The following is a 14,104-nucleotide window of genomic DNA, read 5'->3' as shown; positions in this document are numbered from 1 at the left end:
GCATTCTTGCATCTGTCACTGATTACGTGCAGGAAGGTCATATATGGATTACGTGAAGGAAAGTCATATATGCTGTAGTCACTTACCTGATTGCTCTAGATTCAGAGGAAACAAACTGGTTGTGGTTAGATGCAAAAGCCTGGGTCTGTACCCTGTGGCATATCTACCGTAGTTGTAACTGCATTGGGGAGCAAGGATGTATGGTAGATAGTTTTCAAAAGTTTGTTGCCTGCTTAACTAAGGAGTACATAGGTGTTGGGATGGATCCAGAGTTAATACAGCTGGTTCCCTTTTCATTCTTTATTTTCTCATGTGTGCACACCCCTTTTTGACAGCCTTTGAGTGGAGGGAAAGGGGCCTAGGAATGAGTTGATTAACACTGCTGGGGACAGGATTGTAAATGAGACCATGGGCATGTGAATCGTGGAATGCTTTTGTGCTAAATCCATGTCTTTTTTTTGTGTAATTTAGAAACTTTCCAATTAATAGTTTGTTCCAAGCTTTCAAACCTCTCTAATTTATAGAATTTGGTTATATGCCACGTGTTATTTTTCTCCATCCAGGTTTATAGAGAAAAGGTGTGTGTTTCAGTATTATTATTTCCAACTTCATGCAGTCTGCTTGAGCTGTTGTGGGAAGGGTTGTGGGTTGATCTTAGAGTTGGGGAATACTTCCTGTCTATAGTTCACCCTAGGGGGGTGACCCAATTTATGGTTTTTCCACTGGAATATCAAAACAATTCCATGCCCTCTTAAGGGAAACGTCATGATGTCAAATGGATGGCTCAGTCCCTAAATGGAGTTCTCTGTTAAGAATGTCAATGAGTCTGATGGGACGAGTGGAAGGCTTAGTCCAATGCCTATATATATATTTTTTTATATTTTTTCCCCCCTTTCCTCTTCCTATAGGATTTTTCCACTTAAAGGAAGTTAAAATTGAAGTTTTCTGAAAGCTGTACTGCTTTGGTCTCCTGTCACCTGTGTTGCGGCAGCTGTTTCATCATCATAAAAGACTGAACTTTAAGAGCCTTCAGCAACAGAAATTGCCTAAGTGCAGAGCAATAGTATTTATTAGTCTAAGCTCATTACTTAATATTTTTGTAGAGCTTTTATAGAACCATGATTTTGAAGCCGTGCTTTTAGCATAGTTACAGGTTCATCTGTGCGTAATGGTCTTCTTGCCTATGTGATACCAGAATAATTGTTTTTACAGCCTGCTCTTGAGGTGCAGAATAAATGATCATTGTAAACCTTTCTCACATTGTCATCTTCTAATCTTGATCCAGTTATTTACACTGAGCAGCAAGATACAGGGTGCCATGGCCCAGACAGAAAGGAAAATTTACTCCTGCGGCTTGATATTTTAAAATCCCTAGAAGAGGACAAACTGTTTTGTTTGGAGAAAACTAACAAGCAAAATGATTCCTTTCCTGGACTTATATTTGACCAGTAAATGTGAAAGAAGGATTAGTTTATTGATTAAGAAACAGAAAAGTTTTTCAATTTCCTTCCTGTCTAGGCAGCTAAGCTCTCCCATTTGAGTTGTCTGTCTACATGCCCTAGGCTTGTAAGGATCCCAGTGTGTCTTCATTATGGCTGCAGGGAATCGGACTGCACAAATCTAATTGTGAGTTCAGGTCCTTACTTTGTTGTTCCATGCTGCTCATTAATGTGCATGTACTCTAGTGAGACCAGTGTCTTTGAAAAAGTAATGTATTGCATAAAGTCATATGCATCTTCCAGTGTAATATAATAAAATAAACATTATGAGGAACTAACCTGTTTAAGGGAGGAGAGGGTGATATCCATTTACCTGGAAAGCGGAGGAGTTGGAAGTCAGGCACTGTGGTTATGGGCATGTATTTTATTTCTCTCAAATTCTTTTCAGGGTAAGTGAAGAAAAGGAGGTGACAGAAGAACGGCTGAAAGCTGAACAAGAGTCATTTGAGAAGAAGATCAGACAGCTAGAGGAACAGAATGAATTTATCATCAAGGAAAGGGAAGATATCCTTTTAAAAATATGTGCAGGGGCTCACTGTCTGAAATAAAAAGTGAACTACGGAGAAATAATTGTTCTAATTTATGTCAGAGACTAAATCTGCATGTGCTGCCATTCAAAAGCAATCAGAGAGATGACTTGTCAGCATGTGACGCTGGTTCATTTGAGCTTAAAACTGCCATCCAGCTGTTCCTATGATGTTGTTTTGCTATGAAATAGATATTTGTCAACTAAAAATGACAATAAGGAATTTATGCATTAAAATATGGTTATAGATTTATTTTTTTTTTACTTAATCCTGTTAAGTTGTTGTAATTGAGGTCTAAAACTTGCATGGTATTCCAGTGCTCTCTGTGTCCAGAGAAAGACAACTTACACTGAAGGCATTTAAACTGTATATATGTACTAGGAGGTTTAGCCAGTTCAGACTTTTTTTTGTTGTAGCTTTTGTTTGTTTGCTTTTTATATAAAGTTAGCTGATTCTCTTTTCTTGCAGGCTGTGACTTCCATTTTTGTTAAGCTGCATATGCTTAGTTCCAGTCCTGGAATATTACATGCAAAGTCTGTGTTGCAGGAATTACAATTTTCCTTCAGTGTGGCGTGATAGACCTTTACAAAATTCTCTTGTTCATTTCTCTTCCAAATCTTTGATATTGATGCTTCCTTGTTTAATTCCTCAGAAGGCTAATGGTTGACTACAGTGGGATGTGGAAAGAGAGAGTGCTGCAACTACAGGAAAAGCAAATAGTATGTGATTCATCAGGAGCTGTATTTCAAGTAGGGAGGATACTAACACTATTTTAGAAAGCATTGGTGAAACCTAGTGTGCGGTACTGTTTTCAGCCCTGAGTCATCCCTTGTTCAAGTAAAAAATGAAATTAGTGACAGAAGTTGTGGAGAAGGGCTACTTAAGATGATGGGAGGCCTGGGGGAGAAGCTATTTTCTGAGAAGACACTAAAGTTTGTGTGCATATGCTTATGATTAGTGACTGGCCATATAGAAGTAGGTTGAGATGGTGGTAAGGTGAATAGGGGGAGAGACAATGCTGAGACAAAAAGGGACTCTTCAAGCTATAGGCCAGTGTTGGAACAGAAATAAATGGAGATAAACAGTCCACAAACTTAAACATGAAGTTAGAGGAGGGTTCTTGAAAATTCAAGCAATCATATTTCACAGTTTAGCACTGGAAGGCTTAACAAAAAAAAAAGCTTTTTTTATGATGGGGCTTGGTTGGCTTATGAAAGGAATTCAGTGATATGTTGTCTCTGTCAGCAGGGGATTGCCCTTGATGACCCAGAAGATCCCTTGTAGCACAGTGGCACTTATATTGATAGAAAGAATTTGGTCTGTTTGTACTATAATATACACATCAACAAGCTTAGCCGGGCATGGAACAGTTCCTGGAAAATATTAAATCTGATGTATTTAAGAGCCATTACATGTGACTACAACTCTTACATTGATTTCACTGAAGTCAGTATTATGTCTTGTGTATTCAGTCGGCTCATGAATGTGGGTGGGATGTATGTTCCTGATTAATATTTTTTAATTTATGCACATAAAACTTTCACTAATTTATCTGAGGTTTATTTGGCTACTGGGAAGTACGCATGCCTGCTTGTTTTTTTTGTGGTTTGTTGTTGTTTGTTTGGTTGTGTTTTTTTCTTTACTAGAAATAGATTGCATAGGCATGAATACTTTTTCAGAAGTCTGGTAGACATGGCAGAAGGTTAATGCATGCAATTTTGCACTTCACAAAACTCTGTAAAACCTAGAAATATAAAACAAGGTTATAATTTAAAATGATACAATTTTAACTACTGCAATACTTACCTATCGTACATGAATGATTCAAGATCTTCAGTGTACCTCTGATCAGTTAATTTTTTATCTTAAAGCTTGTTGCAGAGACAAGAAATGGTAGAAATGACTTGCCAAAGTTGAATACAGATTCTGGCTATTCTTAAGTACAGCAACTTGAAATTCTTCAAGTTCTTCTGAAATATATGGAGTTCACTTGCAAATAAGATATCAGGGATATAATACCATAAGAAAAAACCTTCAAGTCTGGTAAAATCAATTTTACTTACCTTTTTTTTTTTCTCTCCCAAAGCTAATTTTATTCTCTATAAAATTACTTTATCTAGCTTAGTATTTAAAATTACCCTACAATAATAAATCGGTGCTTCTGATATAACTGTAGCTATCCAGTGAAGTGTAATTTCAACCTGGTAAAGGTTTAATTTGAATAGCATGGGGAGTGTGTTGTGGTGTGGGGTTTTTTTTTAGCAATGTGTTTTGTTGTTTGTGGTTCTTTTTCTTTTTTTTTCTTTCTAAGACTCTTGCAGCGAAGATATGCTTTGCATGCTTGAAATCCCTACTTTAAAAGCAGATTTTCCTCACTTTTGTTGTGGTTGATTTTTTTTTTTTTGAGAAGCTATGTGGACCCATCCATTTGAATTCATTGCTGATGAACTATGACAAAAGCTTTGGGGGGTAGGGGAGTAGGTGGTATGCAGTGATCTCACTGCAAAACTTTGAGTAACTTACCAGTATTGAAAAAACATCTGTCTGCAGCCTAAGCTTACATTTCCTTTGGAATTGGCCAGTGCTGTCTGGGTAGGGAACAGCAACTAAAATTTCATGCAAACTTAAAAGTCAGTTCTGTCCTTCTATTGCAGTTGAAACTTTGAAATTTGAGTAGTTCTTACTAGGGCATGCAGTTAATGGAGGACAACCCTGATGAGCACACTGTGAATCATAAATAGGCCAGCCTGTTGTCAGGGTTGTCAAATACTTATTATCACAGAACTAAGGAAAAATAGGGATTTCAAGTAGTCGTCTGGTCTACTCTTTTTCCCTAAAGCAGTATCGTTAAATCTGTCATCTTATAATTTGATAAAAAATAGATATTTTGGCTTAGTTTTTCACAGGGTGTTCCCGCTTGAAACCGACTTCTTTCAAAAGAACCTTGATCTAAAGTGTTTCAACCAGTTCCAAAACCAAAAGACGATCAAACCTTTATTTTGTCTATAATACTCTTGTAGCCTTTTTTCTAAAAAGTTCTAGTGCTGCTGTTCTTTGGAGATGTGATGCTTAGTGGTGTAAGGTTTGCATGCTGTGATGACATCTTTTGCTGTTCTTGCTAAAATCCACCCAGCTGGGCCAAACTGGAAAATACAGTAACAGGTGCTCCAATTCTTTTGATGCCCTCCACAATGAAAGCATCTTATAGCTATGAGGATGGGAAAGTGGTGGAAAAAATTAATCTTCTGAAAGGGAAGATAAAGCAGGAGGTAGAGGAGAAAACATAAGTGGAGGCTGTGCTGGGGAAATGAGAACTAGAACATGGCTGGAAAGAAAGACTTGGAAAAGGAGGTTGGGCTGGGCATGGCTGATGTGAAAGAAGTAAAGCCTGTGACTGATGAGTTCAAAAGTGTTTGGGATAAACACTCAGGGTTAAGGAAGAGCCAGGATGGAGGCAGGTGGCCTAGGATCAGTCAGATGATTGTGAGACAGCTGATGAAAGCAGCGATGTGTCTGTTCAGTGTATTCTAGCATGCTCCAAACTTTGAAACAGAATTTGGGTCTAAGCTCATGTGAGAAGGCTCACCATGTGTAACCTATCTCCGTGTCTTCCTCAGCATCCACTCTTAGTATTTGTCTTCTCTTTGCTTCTGTATTTCTAGATCTTGGTGGATACATACCTGGTAACTGAATGGTGCTTCTAGTGGCAATCTAAATTCTGGTATTGCCTTTGGCGTGTTTGACTTTCAACTTCAGTGTTCTTATTTTTGTTGTTTCGTTTGCATTTTCAGAATAAGGGATGAGCAGCACGCACCATGTTATGCTCTTAGGCTACTTGCGCTGCTCCTTCTTCCACTTCTGCTAGGAGTTGTCAAGAGAAAAGCTTCTGGCTTTCTTTTTTTTTCTGGCATATTTTCAAGCACCTATTATTAATTTAGGTCCCAAATATGATTTAATTTAAGAAACAGGAAAATATCTTTTGTAAGATGCCCCAGTACTGTCATGATAGGTGTCTTAGGGAAAAAAAATGATAATAATGAGATTATTTAGAAACAAATATGACTGTTATTTCAAAGCCCAAAGAAATTATGTTATGGTCTTTAGCTTTTCTTGTTATCACCATTAAGGATGTTTTTCATCTAAATTTGGCGTTGCATAAATGAAGAAGGAAAAACAGCCTTAACATTTCTGTGAGGATTTATTAATTGGGGAAGAGGAAACTACTTTAAAAAAAAAAAATTAAAAAATTGGTTATTGAATTCTAAGCTATGCTGAAATTATAATTTTGGAGACAAAGAATAGGGAGGTAAAGGGAAGAAGAGATTCTGTTTACTACAAACTTTTTTTTTTCTTTTTGTGAATTTAAACTCATCAGCCCTACTAAACCGCTGTTTTGGTTTATATTTAGAATGTACCTGGATTACTTAAGCTTTTTGTTGGAATTATTTTCTGACTGAACATGATCTGTTGATTTGAAGACACAGCCAAGTTCATACAACAAATCCCATATGATTTACTTGGCTAGTCTTAAAAATGATCACAGACTCTGTTTACATATGTCCTTAATATTGTAACTTAGGACTACTTAATTAGTTGATTTTATGAATATTAATTTAACTAAAACAGTTCATTTGCTGATATTGTTAGTGAGACATAAAATATTAATTTGCTGGAAGAATAATGGGCTGCTTATAAGCATTATCTAGAGTCTTTAATAAAACTTTTAGTTTTGCCATAGTACTGTTCATTACATTACTCTTGCATATACTCATAAATTAGTGCTACTTACATATTTTCTCCTTTTCCTATCTTTCTGTGTTAATGTAGAATTAGTATCATTTTTCAGAAAAAAAATAATTGCTGACTTGCTTAATGCCAAAGAACAAAACGATAGAAAAGCAGGTATCAGAGTACAGAATTTACTTGTTTATTCTGTCATACTTACTTTTCTCTATAATGTTGAATTTGCTTTTCTGAAAATGGGGAAAGAAAATAAGCACTTCTTCTGTTTCCTTTCCTTTTTTAATCTGACCCACCAAGTTGTCATCACAGGTGAAGAAACAAAACAAAAGGTCTTGCATAGAAAGCCTTTGGCAATGTACCTTGAGCATGTGGTCCTCGTGTCCTGCTTAACAGATATATGTGTGTGTGTGCCTCCCCAGGGCTGCCGTTTGCAAAAGGACAGTTAGTCTGAACTCCCAATGGCAACACAGAGTGTCAGAGAAATGGGGTATGGAAATTAACAATATAGTTAAGCATGCATATATGAAAGCTGGATCTCTGCCTTGTTGCCCCCCCAAAATAATAACAGGCAAGCTGAAAATTTCTATATAGAGAAAAATTTGCCGTTTGCAGGAAACTTGTGCCTAGTGCTTTTGAAAGTCAGGCTATTTATTTAAAACTCAGTAACAATTTTACAGTGTAACTTTGGCTAAATCTAAGGGTGATTTTTGCTTTTGTTATAGTTTCTGTAGTATAGTTTCTGACAAATTACAAACTGAGGGATCAGAATGACCATCATTGTTTTTATTTTATTTCTCAACTTGGCTCCCTCAGCTTATAGTTTTAAATTTTTCGCATTCTATTTTTCATATGTGAATGCATACCATATATATTTTTGTGCATTGTAACTTGTTTGAAGGCATGTGAGGAGAATGTAAAATTAGTGTTTTGCTCCTTTCTTCCATTTTATCCAACTGCTTCACTCTTTGAAGGTGTTTCCCTTACTGTTGTTATAGGTCTCCTACTAGTAAATGTTTCTAAGCAATCACTATGGTCTATTGAATAAAAACTGAACTTATTAAAAAGTCCCTGAATATTTATATGCTATTCTGTAACGGCAGTATTGGCTAAATAATGTATGTATTTAAGAACTTCTTAAATGTAGAAGAATCAGTCAAGGACTATTGGGTAAATAAGATAGTTTAAAAGTTCATGAAAAATTCAAAATAAAACAAGGTGAAACATATTGTAATGTTGAGTGTTCAAATGGATCAATGACTGGAGATTCATTCAAAGCTCCGCTTTCTATGTTTAATCCTAGTTAGTGCCTCAGAGCACAAGCTAGCCACATTGTCCAGAATCAACAGGCAGCATCTAAACAGTCAGCATCAGCCTCTGTAGAATATGAGCTAGATAGGGTTTTTGCCCTAAAACTTCACACTCAGTGGTGCAGGATTGTCTGAGATGGTACTGTCAATACAGAAGTATAGCTGTGGGATAAGAGAAGCAGAGTTGCTTTGAAATTTATCTTGTAAAGTGTGGAATGACAGTGTTCAGTGTATGGCTGACTGAAGAGCAGAAGACTTTCCCACCCAGCAGCTCTGGCATAGAATTTTGGAGGCCCACTGAGGTGAGTGTTGTGGGCTAGTAGCATTGTTGCATCTCCTCTGTTTCATGACATTTTTATACTGCGATGATCTCTTCCTGCTACTAGAGACTTGATGATTCTGAGCTGCAGTCTTACTGGCTAAAGAGCTAGAGTTCTGGTCTGCCAGGTTGTTGATAGCCACTGCTAGGTATATGCTTCACAGACAACCTGTCTTCTAGCTCTGGAAGATGAACAGTATCTTAAGCACAGACATGATATCATCTATAGCAACTGTCTGGTGTGGATCTCAGAACCGGATATGATGATGAGCTCCCCCTGTCTGAACTTAACTGGAGAGACCTGTCATTAGAAATGCAGCTTCAGCCATGGCAATCTCATATATCAACATCAGTTACCATAATGAAAAAACCTGAAGTAGGTCAGGTAAAAGGTATTTGTAGAAGTCAGGCTGGTGAGAAGGGCTGTGTCTCAGGTGAAAGGCAGATCTTTCTTTTCTCAGGCACTTAAACTGAGCAGGCTACTTACCTGACTGAATTTGGCCCCTGCTTTTGTGGCTATTGCTGAAACATTTGGCTTTAGGCATGTGAGCTTTCCAAGTGATGGTTTTTTGAGTTAAATTTTCCATTATGACATTTGGCTCATTCGGAAACAAAGACTGAGATGTCTTAAAAGGAGGCACAAATGGGAAAATGAGATCATTAATTGTTGAAGCTGGTACTGTAACAAATTGACTAGAAATGTGGATTCAGAGAAATTGATGTACTTTATTCTTCCAAACTAAATGAATTCTCCATCTGCTTCAGCTTCTCAACTATAATGAGGATGTTGGGCTGACTCTGCTACTGGTTTCTCTGTCTTCCTGAACTATTTTGGAAAGTTTAAACATTTCTTGCATGATTAAATACACTTTCAATAAATCAATCTCATAATAATTGTTGTTCAGGAGAGTTCATTATTCAGTTTAGTCTTTTAAATTACTGTTCTTTAAAGGATTCTTCTGACATAATGGCTTCTGCTATAAATCCATTTGCTATGCTCTGGCTTGTAATTACTTTAGATTTGAAGAATAAAATGAATGGCTTTATTATTAATCAGTAGCAAATTTGTCTTACTGTTTTTAACCTTAGAGTGGCCTTCGCTCATGAAATAGTTTTAATGGTCTAGATAGCAAAACACTTCATACCTCTCTTTCAACAGAGATTTAGTGAAAGCAATCAGATAGTTTTGTGGTTTTTCTTCCACCGCCTCCCCCATCAAACGTTTGTCACAGTGACTGTCATCATGTGTGTGTTTGCTGTTGTATGCTGTCAGCTCCTGGCCATCTGAAAGGCTAGTTTTGCTACCTGATTTTAGATTGTAAATTTTTCAGGCCAGGGTAGCATTTATTTTTGCCTTATGCTGTGGAGAGTACATAGCACTTAAACGTAGCATTCATTTAACATTGGCTATTACACTGGACGTTGGCCTATATGAACTTTGTCACTGTTCATGCATGGTGAAAACTTAAACTATTTCTTTCCTCCTTTCTATTGTTATGGGGTTTCATAGTTCTTATTGATGATGCTTTTGTAGTCAGATGAGTTGGGAGTCTGTGCTGTGAGTTTTAGTGGCAGAATGCCATCTTGGACTGAAGTTTTACAGCAGCTGAGATGGGACAGATAACTGTCCTATGTGAATGTTCTCCATTTGGCATCAGTTCTTTGTCCATAGTCTCTTGTAAGGTTGTTTAAACCCATCCTTAATTTTAAACTGCCAGTCAATGCAAACTAATACAAAAGCATTTTCAGCCTTGCTAAACTTCTTAGGATCTAGTGGATGTTACATTAGTATCTCATTTTCAGAGACTGCTAAGAAAATGAAGGTGGGTTAGTTGTAGAGTTATAGACATTCAATAAATCTCAGCTTTTAAATTCTGTAGGGATTCATTGCTATAACAGCACTCTATTGGTTTTGTTTCCTCTATCAAATGTGATGTTTAACCAGGACTAAGAATTTTTCGAGTAATGCCAAGGAATTGGAGAAAACATCCAAAGAGGAATGATTAGCATCCTTCAAGTCTTAATTCCATGGATCTCTAGGAGGTAATGGAAAGTGTAAGTGTAAGACTGGATGGAATTTATCCAGATACAAGAACTTCATTGAAGACTTCCATCTGTACCTTTTATCCTTAATTCTATAATTCTGTAATTTGCGTTACACCTCCTTGCTCTAGTTTCAGAAATTGTAGTTTTTCATTTCACATCTACATTTTTCAGTTCACATACTAATGTGTATATGTCTATTTAAATGCATTAATTGTGAAAATGATAAGTTTTTAGTGATGGCAGTATGGTTACTTTCATTGTGTATATGTAGAGTTTTACATAAAGGTTAGCCCCTTCTTGGGACAAAAAATACCCTAGGGTTATAGCACAGGGAGTACAGTTTTAGTAATAAAGATTATGTTGCTGATAAGTTCCCCTCAGGGCCCTATGATGGTAATACCCCTATATTTTGTTTTTAAAGAAAACTGCTGAGAGGCAATAATTTTTTTTGTATGTGTCCCATTTTCATTAATGCATGGTAATTGATGGAGTTGCAGTGACTTGTAACAGTAATGAGTTCTAAACATAAGAATCCACTCCTTTCTAATAAGTGAGCACTGCTGGGGTTTAAAAGCATACTAAATCAGTTGTTTTAGTATTAATTTATTAGGTTTTTTCAGCATTAGCTTTAATAGTAGTTATTTACATAAGCGTACATCCCATTAACCGCCATCAGGGCTGGAAAACATGCTGAACTGTTCATATTTTCATATAATTATTGAACATAATGGTTTAATTTGCATTTCTAAACAGTGATGTTTCTGTCAGGCTTGGAAATAGTGTCTTTACGCAGTCCCTTTCACATCCACTTATTTGACATCGTTAAATTTTATGCTAATGTGCTTCCCTAGAATATCATCAGTAGGACAGATGCTTGCGCTTTAATATACAAATCAGAGATGCTTTTCCCTCCCCCCTTCCCTGAACTGCAAAAGAAATAAAAAAGCATACCTGCACTTTTTAGATATAGTTTGTTTCATTCTAAAGAATCTGTAAGAAATGAAACTTAGCTTTTACCCCTACTAGTCACTTCCAAATGTTGTAACAGATACCTTCTTTATGAAGGCTGGGAGACAATCCTCCATATGAAGGACGAAGAGTCTTCTAAAATTCAAGGTAATGATGTGTTAAAATAAAGATTGTAACCTTGAGATTGTCTCATGTGTAAGGCATGGAGCCTCACATAGCAAGTTACCTAACTAGACAGTGGTCCATGTACTGGCTTTCCTGGCAGCAGACCATCGCTGTAGAGGGGGTTCGGGAAGGGAGAAGTTTCAGCTGCTAGACTTGGTGCTTGTCAGCAGAAGTGCATTTGGAATTGTACACTATCAGGTTTTTAGTTTTATATTTAAAATAGATTTTTTTGTTTTGTAATTCTGCAGACAGGCAGAGGTATATGAGCCCTCGCTAAGTGGGGATGGTGGTGGTTGTATGGTCAGTGTTGCTTTGATTCTGCATATGTATGTAAGAGCTTTGATACTTGTACTGAAGTTAACAGTAGAAGCAGAGCATCAAAACCGTAAGAGATAGTGCCAGTAATTGCAGTTCTGAATGTGGAAATGACGGAATAAAAATAAATAAATAAAATCAGCACGACCACCAAAACCACACTGCTTTTCTTCCATTGAAAAATTAAATTAACATGTCGCATCTTGTTCTGTATGAACTTTATCTTAGGAAGACTTGCTTACAGTTCTAAGTAGAGTGCCAAAGGTAGAGCAGATGAGTGCAACCTGCAGCATACAGTTGTGGTCACAGGAAAAAGTAAATATGAAGATGTATAGTATGTTGCTTACAAGCCAGACATGACCCATGTGAATGAGCATGGAAACCCAGTGAATCTCCAGCTCTGTTCTATGCTTTTGCTGACTTACTGCATATGGCATTGGGCAAGTCTGCTGTCTTCTCTCCTACTTACTTATTGAAAAAATTGGGGTACTGCTTGCTGGCCTTTGTGTGACATGAAAGGTTAAATATATGTACATTGTGTAGTTACAGCATTTCACGGACACCCTCAGCCTTGAGCAATACAAGCATTGTATATCTCTGAAAATCTTAAATAAAACAAAAAATGTTAGGATCAAGCAAAAGACTGAGAAAGGTGTCACACAGAGTTGTCATTTTCATTGTGTGTTATACATAAAAATAAATGTTAAAAAATGCCTCTCTTCTTGGGCATGTCATGGAAGAAGGTTTGAAGGAGGCACCCAAATGGAAAAGGATACTTGGACTGAAATGAAAAGGCATATTTTATGCATAAGGGCCACATGAGCAAACTGGATATATACTCTGATGGGTTCTGGGCTTATGGTGTCTTTAATTATAGGTGATTAACAACTTGCTAGTTGCTTTGCAGACAAGTATAGAGACAAAAATCCCTTCTGGGAAATGGTTGCAGTCCGAGACCTCATTCTGGTGGTGTGTGTAGAGCTGTATTGTAAGTCACGAGAAGTAGCAATATTGAAACAACAACAAAAAATTTGCTTTCATTATCTCAGAGAGAACCATTGGCTTTTTGAAGTATTTCTGTTACAGTTTTGAGCTTGCAATAGTGCATGCAACCAGTTTATAGGAAACAATTGGAGTAAGGTGCTTTTTGGTAAACCTTTTACTCAGGATTAAAATAGGATGCACCAAAGTGGGGTAGCAATTGGCGAGATGTGCTAGTTTCAGCTGTGAAGTACTGGGAAATTTAGAGAGCACCTCTGGCATGCAGAGCAGACTTGTACTGCAGAGATTCTGAGCTGACCTCTTGTCAATTTCTCATTTGAATCCTGAAAAGGAGGCTCTAGGTGATTGGCAAGTATCCTTATTTTAATATGCGGCCATAAAAAGGTAAAGTATGATGATTTTTAACATCAGAAGATTAACATTTTACCTTTAAATAAAATATGGTACAGAATTAAAAGTAATAGAACTGAAATATTCAAACTATGACTCTGTGGTGTCAGATTATGCATCAAGTATGACAGTTTAAATACTGAAGTGATTTAAAAATGATCCAGCTGAAGGATGTACATCCCAAGTATTGAGAATAAAATGGAATAAAACAATTGTGGCTATCAAAACTTTCTCAAACCCTCCTGGCTGAAGGAACCAGGAAATCAAAAAGTAGCGTTGTTTACAGTGACTGTGTCTTGCCCTGGTGCCAGTGCAGGTGCAGCAAGGGAATAGTCGGCACGCTGTGATGGCATCCTAAATTATGATTTTAAGCCTACCAGGTGATGATTATGTTTAAATTTAATTGTCAGGCCAAGACTATTGCTTCTGGATTCATATACCTCCAGCAAGGTTCAAATATGATTGATCTAGCAATGTGTCTTTTCTTTCAGCAGTTTGCAGTCAGCCAGGCTTCTTCTTATCCCTGTACACTTCGATTTCTGGTAGATTGGCACATATTTTGATAAATGAAACCACATATTTACCATCTGAACTTAGTGTTACTGTTTGGAAATCTGAAAATGCCATTGTGAAGGTTTGCCATTTGACTTCTGCATATTTTAAGTCCTTGTTAGTAAAAATGTTTTTTTTTCCCCACCTAGTAGTTCTGTAAACTCAGCTTGGAATTTGACAGTAAAGTGGCACCTTGCTGTCTTCTGAAGTCCTGTAAATGACGTTTTTGAGTGCAATTTGGGCATTTAGTAATCCTCTTGTAGATGATGT

At 37.0% G+C, this 14,104-nt stretch overlaps 1 protein-coding gene across 5 annotated transcripts in view; it reads left to right on the top strand.

Moving 5' to 3' along the window:
- Window positions 1-14,104, top strand: part of KIAA1328 (KIAA1328 ortholog) — a 219,943-nt gene that overhangs the window by 17,419 nt on the left and 188,420 nt on the right. For all 5 annotated transcript variants that reach the window (XM_072858913.1, XM_072858914.1, XM_072858911.1 and 2 more), the window contains one exon: window positions 1,888-2,003. In XM_072858913.1, the coding sequence (XP_072715014.1) occupies window positions 1,888-2,003 (116 nt within the window). The remainder of the gene's footprint in view (window positions 1-1,887; window positions 2,004-14,104) is intronic.

This window comes from Ciconia boyciana, chromosome 4, assembly GCF_034638445.1.
Source record: "Ciconia boyciana chromosome 4, ASM3463844v1, whole genome shotgun sequence".
NCBI lineage: Eukaryota > Metazoa > Chordata > Aves > Ciconiiformes > Ciconiidae > Ciconia > Ciconia boyciana.
Note: the sequence above shows the minus strand (reverse complement) of the source record. Positions and strands in the feature narration are given on the sequence as shown.